General features: G+C 40.3%; 1 protein-coding gene across 4 annotated transcripts in view; it reads right to left on the reverse strand.

Moving 5' to 3' along the window:
* Positions 1 to 3,917: 3,917 nt before the first annotated feature.
* Positions 3,918 to 14,876, reverse strand: part of EBAG9 (estrogen receptor binding site associated antigen 9) — a 31,120-nt gene continuing 20,161 nt past the window's right edge. For all 4 annotated transcript variants that reach the window (XM_062188097.1, XM_062188095.1, XM_062188096.1 and 1 more), the window contains exon 7: positions 3,918 to 5,911. In XM_062188097.1, coding sequence (XP_062044081.1) covers positions 5,791 to 5,911 — 121 coding nt within the window. In that variant the 3' untranslated portion in view covers positions 3,918 to 5,790. The remainder of the gene's footprint in view (positions 5,912 to 14,876) is intronic.

The raw sequence follows: 14,876 nt of genomic DNA on the forward strand, positions 1-14,876 counted from the left end.
TCCAAAGCCAGGAGCCAGGAGCTTCTTCCGGGTCTCCCACGTGGGTACAGGGGCCCAAGGACTTGGGCTATCTGCCACTGCTATTCCAAGCCATAGCAGAGCACTGGATTGGAAGAGGAGCAGCCGGGACTAGAACCAGTGCCCATATGGGATGCCAGTGCTTCAGGCCAGGCTTTAACCTGCTGTGCCACAGCGCCAGCCCTGATAGTATCATATCATGTTTTCAACACAAGAGGTAAGCCTTGTTTTTACTCAGGAATAGTTATAGGTTTGGAAATCATATTATCATATGAGGATTCAAATTTAAAGTTTGAATATTTTACAACTGAAACAAGTACAGGTAGTATTATCTCTTATGAAGCCAAAATTGACCTACAAGTAAGTCAACATTGCAGAGTACGCCCTTTGAATTCTCTATACCAGACGACTTTTTTTTTTTGGTGCCATTTACTTTTTCAATCAAATCCTAAAGATACATACTAATAAGATAACTGCACAAGGTTTGGGACAGCTTGTAGGAGGAAAGCTGGTAGTTACAATACTGGTCTGTACATTTTATGAAAGTTGTGGCCTTGGCCTCAGAAGAGTTATGACCCAATCAAGTGAGCTAATTGACCTCATTTTGCAAAAATGTAAAGCGCATTTCACTTTGCCTTAAAATATCTGACCCAAATAAGCCTGTCAGTACATGTCAGTACATAATTATATGGCATTGACATTCAACTACAGCTATCATTTCTTTATATTAGGGTCTTGGGAAGCACAAATGGGTATTTTCTACTACATATGTAACTTGTACCACCATCTTCATTATGAACTGGAGAGGAACTAGTAAAGGGTAACTCTTTTATTAAAATTAATTAATTAATTAGAAAGGCAGAGTTACACACATAAGAGAGAAGAGACAGAGGGAGAAAGATCTATCTGCTGGTCCACTCCCCAAATAGCTGCAATACTTGGGGCTGAGCCAGGCCAAAGCCAGGAGCCAGGAGCCAGGAGCTTCCTCCAGGTCTCCCATGTGGGTGCAGGGGCCCAAGGACTTGGCCATCTTTTGCTACTTTTCCAGGCGCATTAGCAAGGAGCTGAATTGGAAGTGCAGCAGCCAGGACTTGAACTGGTGTCCATATGGGATGCTGGCACCTCAGCCCGTGGCTTCAACCCACTGAGTCACAGTGCCTAACCCAAAGGGTAACTCTTGATAACTCAGTTTCATAAGGAGGCCTTGCAAATCATAGTCCACACTGGATGCTGATTAACTACCAACATAAACCACTCTCCAAGCTTGCTATTTCTTTTGCATTAATCAAGCACACAATTGACTTTCTAAACTTTGGTTTTCTTATATGTGAAATGAGAGTATCTATGTCACAAGATTGCTAGGAGTAGGATACAATTAGTGTCAAGTACATAATAAATGTTGATTCTTTCTTACTAAATTCACAGTTCAACTTAATGTATAACATAATTCAAGATCAGTCACCTTCTCCCACCCTCTGCATGGAAAGGGCTGCCAATACCACTGCGTGCTGAGATGTGGGAAAAATGTATACAGGGCCTAACAACTATGCTTTGTTGAGTACTTGCACTGAACACTTGCAGGTAGACTGTTAATCCTTAAAAACTACTATCTCCATGGTTTTCAAACTCAGGCAATCTTTTTTTAATGTTGCACCATCTCTGCAGCAGTTCTGAGAATGCTGAGCAGCATTCCGAGTGAGTGTGAACAGGTTAGTACGTAAGGCAATTACTTTCAGAAATAGCCGTGGAAGTCTACTGAAAGGGAAGATGGATTATCTTGGACTAGCCTACTTTCACTGCAAATTTCTCTGCAACAGCTCCTGCTTGTCAATTAGCAATGTAGCAGCAGGTATGCAAGGGTAGAAACAAAGAAATCGCTTGTATGAGTTTGGAGAGGGGTGGTAGGATGTTCTAGAATGAAGTGTCTCTTCCCAGTTCTAGAAGAGTGAAGACTTCTAGTGAAAAACACGTTACTAGCTCTCAAAGCTTTGATGACTGAGCATGCTCAAACTGTCATGACTAAGGAATACTGAAGATAAAAGGAAGCAGAGTAAAAAGTCCAGTTTAGAACAAAAGGAGTCCCTAGCTGTTTCTAACCTTGGAACAGCAGATTGGCTACCTTTAAGACAGTGAAGGAAATCTCACAAAGAAAAAAAAAGCTTTCTGTGATATTAGGACACAGCAACAAGAAAACTCTATGTAAATGGCAAAAATAAGTTTATTTGCTACTAAAATATGCTCTTAATGGACCCATCTTCTTCAGCCCTCCAAATTACCTTAAAGAGACTAGAAGCTCTTTCTCTAAAGAAAATGTAGGCTCTACCCCACACCCACCCTCCCAACCTGGCTTTAGCTAGAACCTTTCAACTTATAATTGCTCTGAGGGTACGTTAAAAAGTTCTTGGAAAGTGGAATTAAAAGATAAGCTTATTTTGGTGCAAAGAAACTTTCAAATCCATGCATAAAAGGGACCTTCAAAAAATTCATCACAAATGGGTTTCAGTCAGTTAAGCTGCTGCTTGACACTGGTGTCCCATATTGCAGAGCTGGTTTGAATCCTGGCAGCTCTGCTTCTGACTCAGTTTCCTGTCATTGTACCTGGGAAGGCAGTGGCACCCCTGCTACCCATCTGGGAGATCAGGATGGAGTTCGTGGCTCCTTGCTTCAGCCTGGACCAGACCTGGCTGTTGCAGCCACTGGAGAGTGAATTAGTAGATGGAAGTTCCCTCTCTTTCTCTGTCACTCTGCTTTTTGAATAAAGAAATTTTAAAAAGGAAAAAGAACAATGGATGTTATGAAAAACTATGTTATGAAAAAACTGCACATGAATTTCAAAAACTGCCTGCACCCAAATAAACTTATCTTTTAATTCCGTATTTCCATGATTTTTTGAGGTAACTTTGTATTTGCATACAAAGGCAATAAAAATTTTCCCTTGAAGAAAAGCTGTTACTGCAAATAGATGATCCCAAATCTGAACCACATAGGATTAAATGAGATACATGTGTCAGCTGTAGGTGGACCACATGATCCTTCCACAAAATTTAACTGTCTTGGAATACTGGCTATGGTTACATTCACATTATGCTAATAGCTTGATCCAGAGTAGCAATGGAAGCTCAATCCAGATGCTGGTTTCTATGGCTACACTCACAAAGAATCACTGCTCTGGCCAGAGGCTAATGCATGTCAAAACTGAGAGAGATTCAGATGCAGAATTTTAAAATGTCAGTTCTAAAATGTCAATCAAATATGCTACCAAAAAGAGCCAAGAGAAGATATCTTTAGCTAAGCTTAATAAGATAAAATGGCAGGGTCAGCTCTAAGGAATAGCAGCTAAAGCTGCACCCTGCAGTGCCGGTATCCCCTATGGGCGCCAGTTCGAGTCCCAGTTGTTCCACTTCCGATCCAGCTCTCTGCTATGGCCTGGGAAAGCAGTACAAGATGGCTCAAGTGCTTGGGCCCCTGCACCTGCGTGGGAGACTGGGAAGAAGCTCCTGGCTTTGGATTGGAGCAGCTCTGGTCGTTGTGGCCAATTGGGGAGTGAACCAGCGATAAAAAATCTCTCTCTCTCTCTCTCTCTGCCTCTGCCTCTCTGTAACTCTACCTCTCAAATAAACAAATAAATCTTAAAAAAAAAAAAAAAAGATAAATGGCTAGAAACCATGAAATGTCTAAATAAAAAAAGGTCACAAAACAAGTGTCACATGTCTTTGATTATTTGTTATCTCAGTGTATGAAATGCATATTCAGATAATAGGTAGAACTTCATTAATTCTATCTAAGCCTGCTTATACTTATTTACTTCTAAAAAACTTCCAAAACTAACAATTCTTCAATAAAAAGACAAAAGTAGAAACCACAAATTTGGGAACTAAAGAACACAGCTTGCTACCATAGAATATTTACAGGGTGTATTTAACTCAATGACTTCTTTGGGGACCATGATATATACTCAATTTAATACAAGAATTTCAGTTACACATCAAGAGAGTAAAAAAAAAAAAATCCATATTTATTTATTCTTTCCACAAAATAACTGTCCTCTTAATTAGTCGCATAAACTCTTTTAATCAGCCTGTATTTCTGAATAACCAAAAACCAAGGAACCAAACCTAAAAACAAAACCTTATCCATGTGAAACTGTAACTAAAGGAGATTTCAATACTTTTCACCCATTGGGGAAAAGCAGTAAATGTTATTATAGGAAAGGAGGTTATCCTTTATGAACCCCGATTTAGAGAAACTGTGTGGTACTCCATAATAACTAAAAACAAAAAAAAAAAAAAAAAGGAGGGAAAAGAATACACTTATAATTAAAAAGTGTAATTGTATTTAATTGGGAGTTTACTGGCAGTAACTGACACACATGATAACTGAAAACCTGGTTTGGGGATATAGCAAGTTTGTACCAAAGTTAAAGTCAACTGATTCTACAATTGGATTTAGTCTGGAAGCATAGGTTAAGGACTTAAAGAGTTCTCATCATAGAGTTTATGATTTTAGTATGAAACATTACTTTAGTTCAAATATATTTGCAATGTTTGGCCCAAAGACACTTTAAAACCCAACAAAATGTTAATTCTGGGCAGCAGCTTTTAAGAAAGTAAAAATCATTAAAAATTTTAAAGCCATAGAAAATCAGACTGTATGGATTTCAATTGTGACAAAAAGTTAATGGCAATTTTAAACTATCAAATCTGGTTCTTTTTCCCTTCTCTATGGACACAGTATACAATTATTTCTTTAAGACAAGCCAATCAACACCACAAATAAAAGATTTTTCCTTGCTTGGTTTAGAATTTAATGAACTAATACCTAGCTGTTACCTTAGCCAAAAACACAGATAACCTGCATTATGTCAGACATATAAAATGGATACAGAAATCAGCTAAAAGTTTTGAAATGTTAGAACTGTGGGCTTTCTGCATTGTAAATTACTGGCTACTGAGTGGAGGCAAAGGGGACAGCTAAAGTATTTAAAGACATTACATTTTAAAGCCTATAATGAAAGGGATAAACAACTAATACTAGTTCTTAAAACTCAAAAGTTAAAATAAGTTAAAACGAATTTACTATCTTAGCTGATTTTCAATGTTTACACATGCAATATAAATTACAAATATGTATAACATTATAACTCCATTCAAAAGAAAATAATGATGTACAAAATCTTTATAAATAAAATTATTGCATTTAATGTCATTTTTCTTGAAAACCAAAATCATCAAATCCTTAATGTTATATCAAACATGAATAATACTAACTCAAATTAGAGGAAATATATGCCAATACCAGCTCCTAAAAACAAAAATAAGAAAGCTAAAGCCCTACAATTTGTCTAATTTAGGACAGGTAATCATGGAAACAAAAGAATATTAAAATTATTTATTTTATACTTATGCACACTGAAGGGAAGCATAATAGACAGCAGAGTTCTTTTCCACCATCAAATTATTTACACCCATTTAGCTAGACACACTAGCTTGAGAGGTACTGATACATTCCATTTGTAATAATTTCTCTACAGCAAACAACTGTCTTATATTTGGAGCATGTTGAAGAAAATATTATCTCATAAGTCTCTTTTGTTCTTGTGAGTCTCAATCACTGACTTCAAGGTACTTTGGGAGAATCTTGGGTGTCCTGATGGATGCATTAAAATCAAGCAATGTATCTGTATTCTGAAAATACTTTTAAACCCATACAAATGCTGCCCAGGCTGTGGAGCCGATTTCTCCTACTGGCACTATGACGTCTGAAGAACAGTTGTTATGAAAGTTTCACACCAATTTTGTTTTGTTCCTTTTTCATTAGCCGCTGTGCTTCCTTTTCCATTTTCTTCCTTTGTTGTTCTGCTGCTCTCTTTTCTCTGTCTGCTATTTTCTGCTGCCTAGAAAGAAACATATACAGATTTTACTTCTACAAAATGCCAGATAGTTAAAATGGCAAATAAAGTCCAGAAAGAAATAACAGTGCCTTTTTATTATCACATGGAAGATCTTAAATCTTCCCACATCTTGGACAATTTAAAAAATTTTAAAAATGGCATTTCTTTTAATTCTTAGAACATGACTTGCAAAATAAAAGAGGTACTATCTATAAGTAAATAAGTAAAATGAGACACAGGGTAAGTGACTTGCCCAAGGTTATAGGATTTTAAGTACAGGGGTAAGAGTCTACATCTTCTGACCCTTCTTTAGATTACTTTCACTGAATGTTAGTTCCACTCACACCTGTGGCAGGAGGGGGAGGTTTCCATTCAGAAAAGTTTGATATTGAGAATTAAACCTCCTGTTATTACAATAGTTAAAAACTGTCAGCTAAAGGATATTAAGAACACAGATATGCAGACACATTCCAAAAACAAAATATAAAATTAAGACACACCTTCCAAAGGATGGAGCGGTGAGCACTGACTCACTACATGTTATGAACACACACCTCCTCCTTAGCCCCTCCCATAGCCCCAATTAACCCAGAATCAGTCTCCCTCTCTATTTCTATTAGCTGATTAGCATGGGGAGTAGGGAATAAAAGTGGGGAGATAAAACAGAGAGAGAGGCAACATAAGTTGGTCCCAGATCTGAAGGATTATGGTGTAAGAAAATAAGAAGCATGAAAGGTTGAGGAAGGAAGCTGTTATAATTGGGCATGGAATAGGCAATATAAGGTTATATGTGGAAAAATCTAGACAGATTATCTATCTATGGAACAACTCAGCTGATTATAGTACATGAAATACAATTTATAAATGGGAGTATACAGAGTTAAAAGTGAGCAAGATTCAAGGAAGCAGAGAAACTTATTTTTGACCCCATTTTTTTCTTTTGACATTGTTTCTAAAACAAAAGTTAAAAAAAAAACCTTTTCATTACCTCTGCTCACTTGTATGAAAAATTGATAATCTGCACTAAAAACGTTGAAGCACTAGCACAAAAATAATCAAGGTAAGCAAACAACCACAAAGGGCCGAACAGACTGTACACAAACAAGGCAATTAAGCTTTGACTTGGTTATTAGTTGAAATAAAAGTATCAAAACCTAATGTTCCTGACAAAAGAGACAATTTAGAGATCACTACAGACAAAAATATACTTTACCTGTCGAGACTCATGCCTAGAATTACTGAAATGTCAGAAGCATCTTCCTTAACAACACTGATAGTATTTTAAGGTGGCAATGGAAAGAAAGCTGCAGTCAGAAGATAGACTGTGGATGAAGTTTTCCAATGCTCAGTGTTTTTCTGGGGGGCAGTTCAGGCAGATGAAAGCCTCTGTCTCCCCGTGGCTCTATGTATACCACATGCAGAATGAAGTAAGCCAACAGTTCATTCTCCCAAGCTGTCATGAAGTTTTACTTTTTTCACTTTTGTCTTGTTTAGAAAGCAGGAGGATGGCCGGCACCACGGCTCACTAGGCTAATCCTCCGCCTGAGGTGCCGGTACCCCGGGGTTCTAGTCCCAGTTGGGGCACCGGATTCTGTCCCGGTTGCTCCTCTTCCGGTCCAGCTCTCTGCTGTGGCCCTGGAAGGCAGTGGAAGATGGCCTAAGTGCTTGGGCCCTGCACTCGTACGGGAAACCAGGAGGAGGCACCTGGCTCCTGGCTTCAGACAGGCGCAGTGCGCCAGCCGTAGCTGCCATTAGGGGGGTGAGCCAACGGAAGGAAGACCTTTCTCTCTGTCCCTCTTTCTCACTGTCTAACTCTGCCTGTCAAAAAAAAAAAAAAAAAAAAAAAAAGAAAGCAGGAGGATTATTTTGTACAATGTTAAGATACCTGTGAACTCATGTAATAAATCCTATTGCACTGTTATTAAGATTACTAGGTTCTGAGGGCCAGGATTGTAGCACAGTAGGTTAAGCTACTACTAATGCACCTGGGAAAGCAGAGTGTGACCCAAGTGCTTGGACCTCTGTATCCGTGTGGGAGACACAGATGCAGCTCTGGGACCCTGGCTTTGACCTGGCATAGCCCAGGTCATTGTGGATATTTGGGGAATGAACCAGCAGATGGAAGATCGATCGATCTCTCTCTCCCCTCCTACTTTCCTCCCCCTCCCTCTGTAACTCTACCTTTCAAGTAAATAACAAATCTTAAAAATAGATTATAGATTTAAAATGAATATCCTTTTCCTTTATCCTTGTGCTTAGTGAGATTACTGACCCCAAATGATCTAAAAGACTCAGACTTTTACACTTATGATTTATTAAAATTAAAAAGATGGATTTCTTTTTATTTTGGATGATCTCTGCAGTAAATATAGTTTATAATATTCAAAATGTTTCCTTTATAAAAGACAGTTATACTAACTAAACAGGAATTAAATATTAAAAACACTCAGAACATTACCACCTGCATTTTAAAATATTACCCAAGTACCCAGTCAAAACAAAACAAAAACGTGATAATGTTGAAAACAGGAGTAATGAGACTTGAATAGAACCTCAGCTGTAACTTTCAATTATTTAACTGCACCCTCTGCTGGATATTTAAGGTAATTGTAATTTACTGAAAAAGGAAAATACAAAAATGAAGTCTGATAAATGGAATTCCTTTTTTCTACCTATGATTCAACATTGCTTAGTTTTAAAATAAAAAAAAATTATACCATATCTTACTACACAATTTTTAAGAAATACATATGTAATTCAGACACATTTAAATACTTGATTTTCCATCAATGATTATAATCCCAAATTTTCTCTTTTAAGATAAATTTTCTCTTTACTCTTTGATCTAGTAAAGAAGGAGTAAGAATTAAGGACACTGCTCCCAAAACAAAGAACACAACAGGCAAAAAAAATGAAACTTAATGCCCCCACAGTTAGGTGTTTGGCTTAGTGGTTAAGGTGTCCATGCCAGAGATCAGGGAACCTGGGTTTGATCACTAGCACTGGCTTCTGAGTCCAGCTTCCTACTGATGCAGACCCTGGGAGGCAATGGTGATAGCTCGAATTGTTGGGTTTCTGCCACCCACATGGGACATCTGAATTGAATTCATTGCTCCTAGTCAACCCTGCCCAGCCCTGACCCTTGTGGGCATTTGGGGAGTGAACCAACAGATGGAAGCTCTCTCTCTCTTTCTCTCTTTTTGACTCTTTCAGCTTCTCAAATAAATGCTTAAAACACACACACACACACACACACAAACCCTTCAGAAGCGCTGTGTTGCAGCAAAGCAGTTATTAAGATTCTGCCCAGGATGCCAATATTCCATATGAACACAAGTTTGAGTTTCAGCTACTCCATTTCTAATCCAGCTCCTTGCTAATGTACCTGGGAAATACTTGGGCCCCTTATAGTTTTTGGCCTCTGGCTTTGGCCTGGCCTACCTCTGGCTGTTTCAGCCATTTGGTGGTGAAACAGTAGATGGGGATCTCTCGGTCTTTCCCTCTCTCTCTGTAACTCTATCTTTCAAATAAATAAATCTTTTTTTTTAAATTTTTTTTATTTATTTATTTATTTTGACAGGCAGAGTGGACAGTGAAAGAGAGACAGAGAGAAAGGTCCTCCTTTTGCCGTTGGTTCACCCTCCAATGGCCGCCATGGCAGGCGCGCTGCAGCCGGCACACCGCGCTGATCCGATGGCAGGAGCCAGGTGCTTCTCCTGGTCTCCCATGGGGTGCAGGGCCCAAGTACCTGGGCCATCCTCCACTGCACTCCCTGGCCACAGCAGAGAGCTGGCCTGGAAGAGGGGCAACCGGGACAGGATCTGGTGCCCCGACCGGGACTAGAACCCGGTGTGCCGGCGCCGCAAGGCGGAGGATTAGCCTAGTGAGCCACAGCGCCGGCTCAAATAAATAAATCTTTTAAAAAAAAAAAACCTCCAGAATAAATTTACACGTCTGTGGAATACTTACTTCATCTCCCTGATAGGGTTGCCATGGACATCAATTAAAATACATGTACAAATACAGAATGTTATATAAGTTATTTTCACTCATGTGTGCACAGCTGGACAGTATGTTAAACCATGAGGAAATTAAAATAAAGTTACAACTTCTGACCTGCAAGAATATATAGTAGGGTGGGAAATCCAAGATGGTTGAATAGAGTTGCCCACTGTTTGGCTCTTCCTCCAAAGAGAAGAACCAAAACAACAAATACAGAACTGCATTTTTTTGGGATGAATATCCAAGGAAGACCAATACAGCTCATCAAGAGAGACATTGGAACCCCATGGACACGGAGATGTGGAACAGCAACATAAAGAGAGGAACGAAGAGCACTAGCAACTGAGATCCCAGCTCCAAGGACAGGGGGATCTCCAGAGGGAAAGAGTAAGCAGAAGAATCCCAGCAGACCCCCACCTTTAAGGGCACTGAACACTGGCAATTTTAGCCACAGGAGGTATCTACAGTCATCATAGGCATGGAAGCTAGCAAGCAAAGCTATCTGTAATATACATAGGGACTTCGCTTCAGAGGAGAAACTTTGTATTGTCTCCCCTAGAACACAGGCTATGACAATGATGCTGTCTTGAGAAACGGGTCTTGAAATTCACAATCTTTAAGAACACAAGTCACTGCATATCCTTATCCTTGGAACCTCATAGACAGACATTCTACCACCTAGTAAAAAAAATCATAGCCTCGCAAACCCAACTAGATGGAACAGCAACAAGGACCTCATCATCTTAGCCCAAGCAGTGTATAATGCACGGGACAGGTGGTTCTGTACAGCAGAGGAGGCCCTGCTTCCAGGACCTCAGAAGCTGAGGTACTTGCCTCTGCAGACTTGGGGTCATCCCTCTGCACTCCCTCCCATTCCCAGGGCATTGCATACCAGCCAACACTGAAGCCTGCCCTAGCTTCTCCAAAACTCTCTTTGTGAATTGGCTCAGGCTCTATGGGGCATGGTTGGACATGCACACTAGCCTGGGCTATACAATGCCATTCTCCAATGGGCTTCAAGTTTGGTAAGTGCCCCACACTCCAGCTTTGGTGGGCATGGTGAGTTATGCACATCTACCTAGGCAGTGTGGCTCCTTCTCCATGGGCATGGCTTTGGTGATATTCCAGACTCCAGACCCACTGCAGTCCAGGCCTGCTTGGCTTTGATGGATGTATGTAGTCACACACATGGCTAGGCCACAAAACTCCCTTCCTCAGCATGGCCCAGCTTTGTTGAGTATTCCTGATTCCAGCCCTGGTGCAGCTTGAGCCTCCTAGGGTTTGGTGGGCATGTCTGGTTATGCATCTCCTCTTGGGCTGTGTGGCTTCATTCTCCAGCTTGCCTCAGCTTTGGTATATGCCCCTAACTACAGTCCTAGTGCCAAATTTATGCCAGTCTTAGTGGGCACGTCTGCTTGCCCACACCCATCTATGCTGCATGGCTCCTTTCTTAGTCTGTCTCAGCTTTGGTGAGTGCTTCGGACTCTACCCACAGAGCAGCCCAAGATTACCTCAACTCTTATATAGATGGTTGGTTGTACACAGCTTCTAGGAGGCCGGGCCTCCAGCCCACTTTGGCTCTGATTAAGCGCCCCAGACTCTAAAGTAAAAACCCAAGCCAAGCACAGCATAGGTGGGCACAAGTGGTAGAGCACACAAGTCCCTTACTTGAGCCTAGCACTGCCATGAACAAAACCAAGGCGTGCATACATACCCTGCCAGGACTGAGAGGAACCCCCAAGGTCTTGTTGTTACTGTCATCTAACAGTAGGCAAAGACATAAGGAGACTAAACTCCAGCAACTTAATTTTAACCAAGGCCAAAATAGCCCACCAAACTGAAACCTGAAGACACATCTTTAGGAAAAGGCTTCAATCAAGGAAACTAATTCTTTAATAAAAGGAACCCATCCACACTTTAACATCAAACTCCACAGGAAAGCAGATCGATAAAGAAGTCAAGGGAATGATTATAAGGATATTCAAAGAGATTCAAGAGAATACAAAATCAAAAAATCAAATCAATCAAACGTGATAGGAATGAGAAATACAGCAAAGATAGAAATCTTGCAAAAGAACAAAAGAGAAAACTTAAAGAAATGTAGAACTCGCTGGCGCCGTGGCTCAATAGGCTAATCCTCAGCCTTGCGGCGCCGGCACACCGGGTTCTAGTCCCAGTCGGGGCACCAGATTCTGTCCCGGTTGCCCCTCTTCCAGGCCAGCTCTCTGCTGTGGCCAGGGAGTGCAGTGGAGGATGGCCCAAGTCCTTGGGCCCTGCACCCCATGGGAGACCAGGAGAAACACCTGGCTCCTGCGTTTGGATCAGCGCGGTGCGCCGGCCGCAGCACGCCAGCCGCGGCGGCCATTGGAGGGTGAACCAACGGCAAAAAGGAAGACCTTTCTCTCTGTCTCTCTCTCTCACTGTCCACTCTGCCTGTCAAAAACTAAAAAAAAAAATAAAAAAATAAAAATAAAAAAGAAATGTAGAACTCAATCAGTCAAATAAAAAATCATAATGGAAGGCCTTAACAGTGGACTAGCTCAAACAGAAGAAAGCTTATCTGAACACGAAGAAATGTCTTTTGAAATTATCTCAGTGAAAGACGAAAAACAGTAAAAAATGAAAACAGCCTCCATAACCTTTGGGATACTATTAAACAAACTAATATTTGCACAAATTTCCATGGGACCACAAACAGACACAACCAGGAAAGACTTTCCCCATGTCACATTACATTCAAGTACTTCAAAGTAAAATATAGACACAATTCTAAAATTTGCAAGAGAAAAGCACCAAGTGACATTTAAGGGGACCCCCATTAAATTAACAGATTTTTTTTTTACCAGAAACCTTATAGGCCAGGAGGGAATGGAATGATGTATTCTTGGCAATTAGAAAAAAGAACTGCCAATCAAGAACACTTTACCTCGTGAAACTATCTTTCATAACTGAAGGAAAAATATTTTCCAAGATTAAGCAAAAATTGAAGGAATTCAACACCACCCCACCAGAGCTTACAAATATACTTAATGACATCCTATCCACAGAAACAGACAACTACCATCATAAACACATGCACAAACATATAACACACTAGAAAAATAACGAAAGATAATCAAAAAAGAAAGATTAAAGAAAAAATGACAGGACTAAGCCATTTCTTAATAATTTTGAGTTATTAATGGACTTAAATATCAAATGGACTAAATTCCTCAATTAAAATACACAGACTGGCCGGCGCCGCTGCTCACTTGGCTAATCCTCTGCCTGTGGCACCGGCACCCCGGGTTCTAGTCCCGGTTGGGGTGCCGGATTCTGTCCCACTTGCCCCTCTTGCAGTCCAGCTCTCTGCTGTGGCCCGGGAAGGCAGTGGAGGAATGCCCAAGTGCTTGGGCCCTGCACCCACATGGGAGACCAGGAGGAAATGCCCGGCTCCTGGCTTCGGATCAGTGTAGCGCACCGGCTGTAGCGGCTACTTGGGGGTGAACCAACGGAAGGAAGACCTTTCTCTCTGTCTCTCTCTCACTGTCTAACTCTGCCTGTCAAAAAAAAATTATATATATATACACACACACACACACACAGACTGACTGAATGGATTAAAAACCATGACCCAACACTATGCTGCCAGAAAAAAAAAACACTTTACCAGCAAAAGCACATATGGCCTAAAAGTCAAAGGATGGAAAAAGATATTCTACCTAAACAGAAACCAAAAACAAACAGAAGTAGTTAAGCTGATAATCAGAAGAAAAAGACTTTAAGAAAAAACTGTAAGAAGAAACAAAAGATGGTCACTATATAATGAGCAAAGGATCCATTCAACCAGAAGTTATGATACTGGAAATGCAAATATACTTAATGATGAAGTATTCTGTTTTAAAAAATAAACATTCTTAGAACTAGAGAGAAACAAGCTCCAATATGATAATAGAGGGGTACTTCAACACCCACTTTCATCAGTAGTCAGATTACCCAGATAAAAATTAAAAAAGAAACCTCAGAGACAAACTATAATACAGACCAAATGGATCTAACAGACATTTACAGAACCTTCTATCCAACAGCTGTAGCATACACATTCTTTTCATGAGCACATGGGACATTTTCAAGGACAGACCATACATCAAGCCACAAAATAAGTTTTAACAAATTCAAAAAACTTTAAATCATATCATGTATCATTTTTGATGAAAATGGAATTAAATAAGAAACTCTAGCAACTATACAAATATACTGAGACTGAACAATATGCTCCCAAACGAAAAATGAGTCATTAAAGAAATCAAAACAGCATTTAAAAAATTTCTTCAAACTAATGATAATGCAAACACAACAAATCAATGTTTACGGGATATAGCAAAAGGAATATTAAGAGGAAACTTTATAGCAATAATCACCATCAAAAAATCAGAATATAATGCATCTCAAGGACCTAGACAAACAAAAGCAACCAAACTCAATGTCAATAAAAGGAAAGAAACTTGAACAATTAAAGCAGAACTAAATGTTACAAAGAAAACAATACAAAAGATTAATAAACACTTGTTTTAAAAGATTTTAAAAATGGCCGGCGCCGTGGCTAGGTAGGCTAATCCTCCGCCTTGCGGCGCCGGCACACCGGGTTCTAGTCCCGGTCGGGGCACCGGCTCCTGTCCCGGTTGCCCCTCTTCCAGGCCAGCTCTCTGCTGTGGCTAGGGAGTGCAGTGGAGGATGGCCCAAGTTCTTGGGCCCTGCACCCCATGGGAGACCAGGATAAGCACCTGTCTCCTGCCATCGGAACAGCGCGGTGTGCCGGCCGCAGCGCGCCTACCGCGGCGGCCATTGGAGGGTGAACCAACGGCAAAAAGGAAGACCTTTCTCTCTGTCTCCCTCTACTGTCCACTCTGCCTGTCAAAAATTTAAAAAAAAAAAAAAGATTTTAAAAATGACAAACCATTAGCTAGACAACGGAAAAAACAAAAAA

The sequence above is a fragment of the Lepus europaeus genome, chromosome 4 (genome assembly GCF_033115175.1).
Source record: "Lepus europaeus isolate LE1 chromosome 4, mLepTim1.pri, whole genome shotgun sequence".
Lineage (NCBI taxonomy): Eukaryota > Metazoa > Chordata > Mammalia > Lagomorpha > Leporidae > Lepus > Lepus europaeus.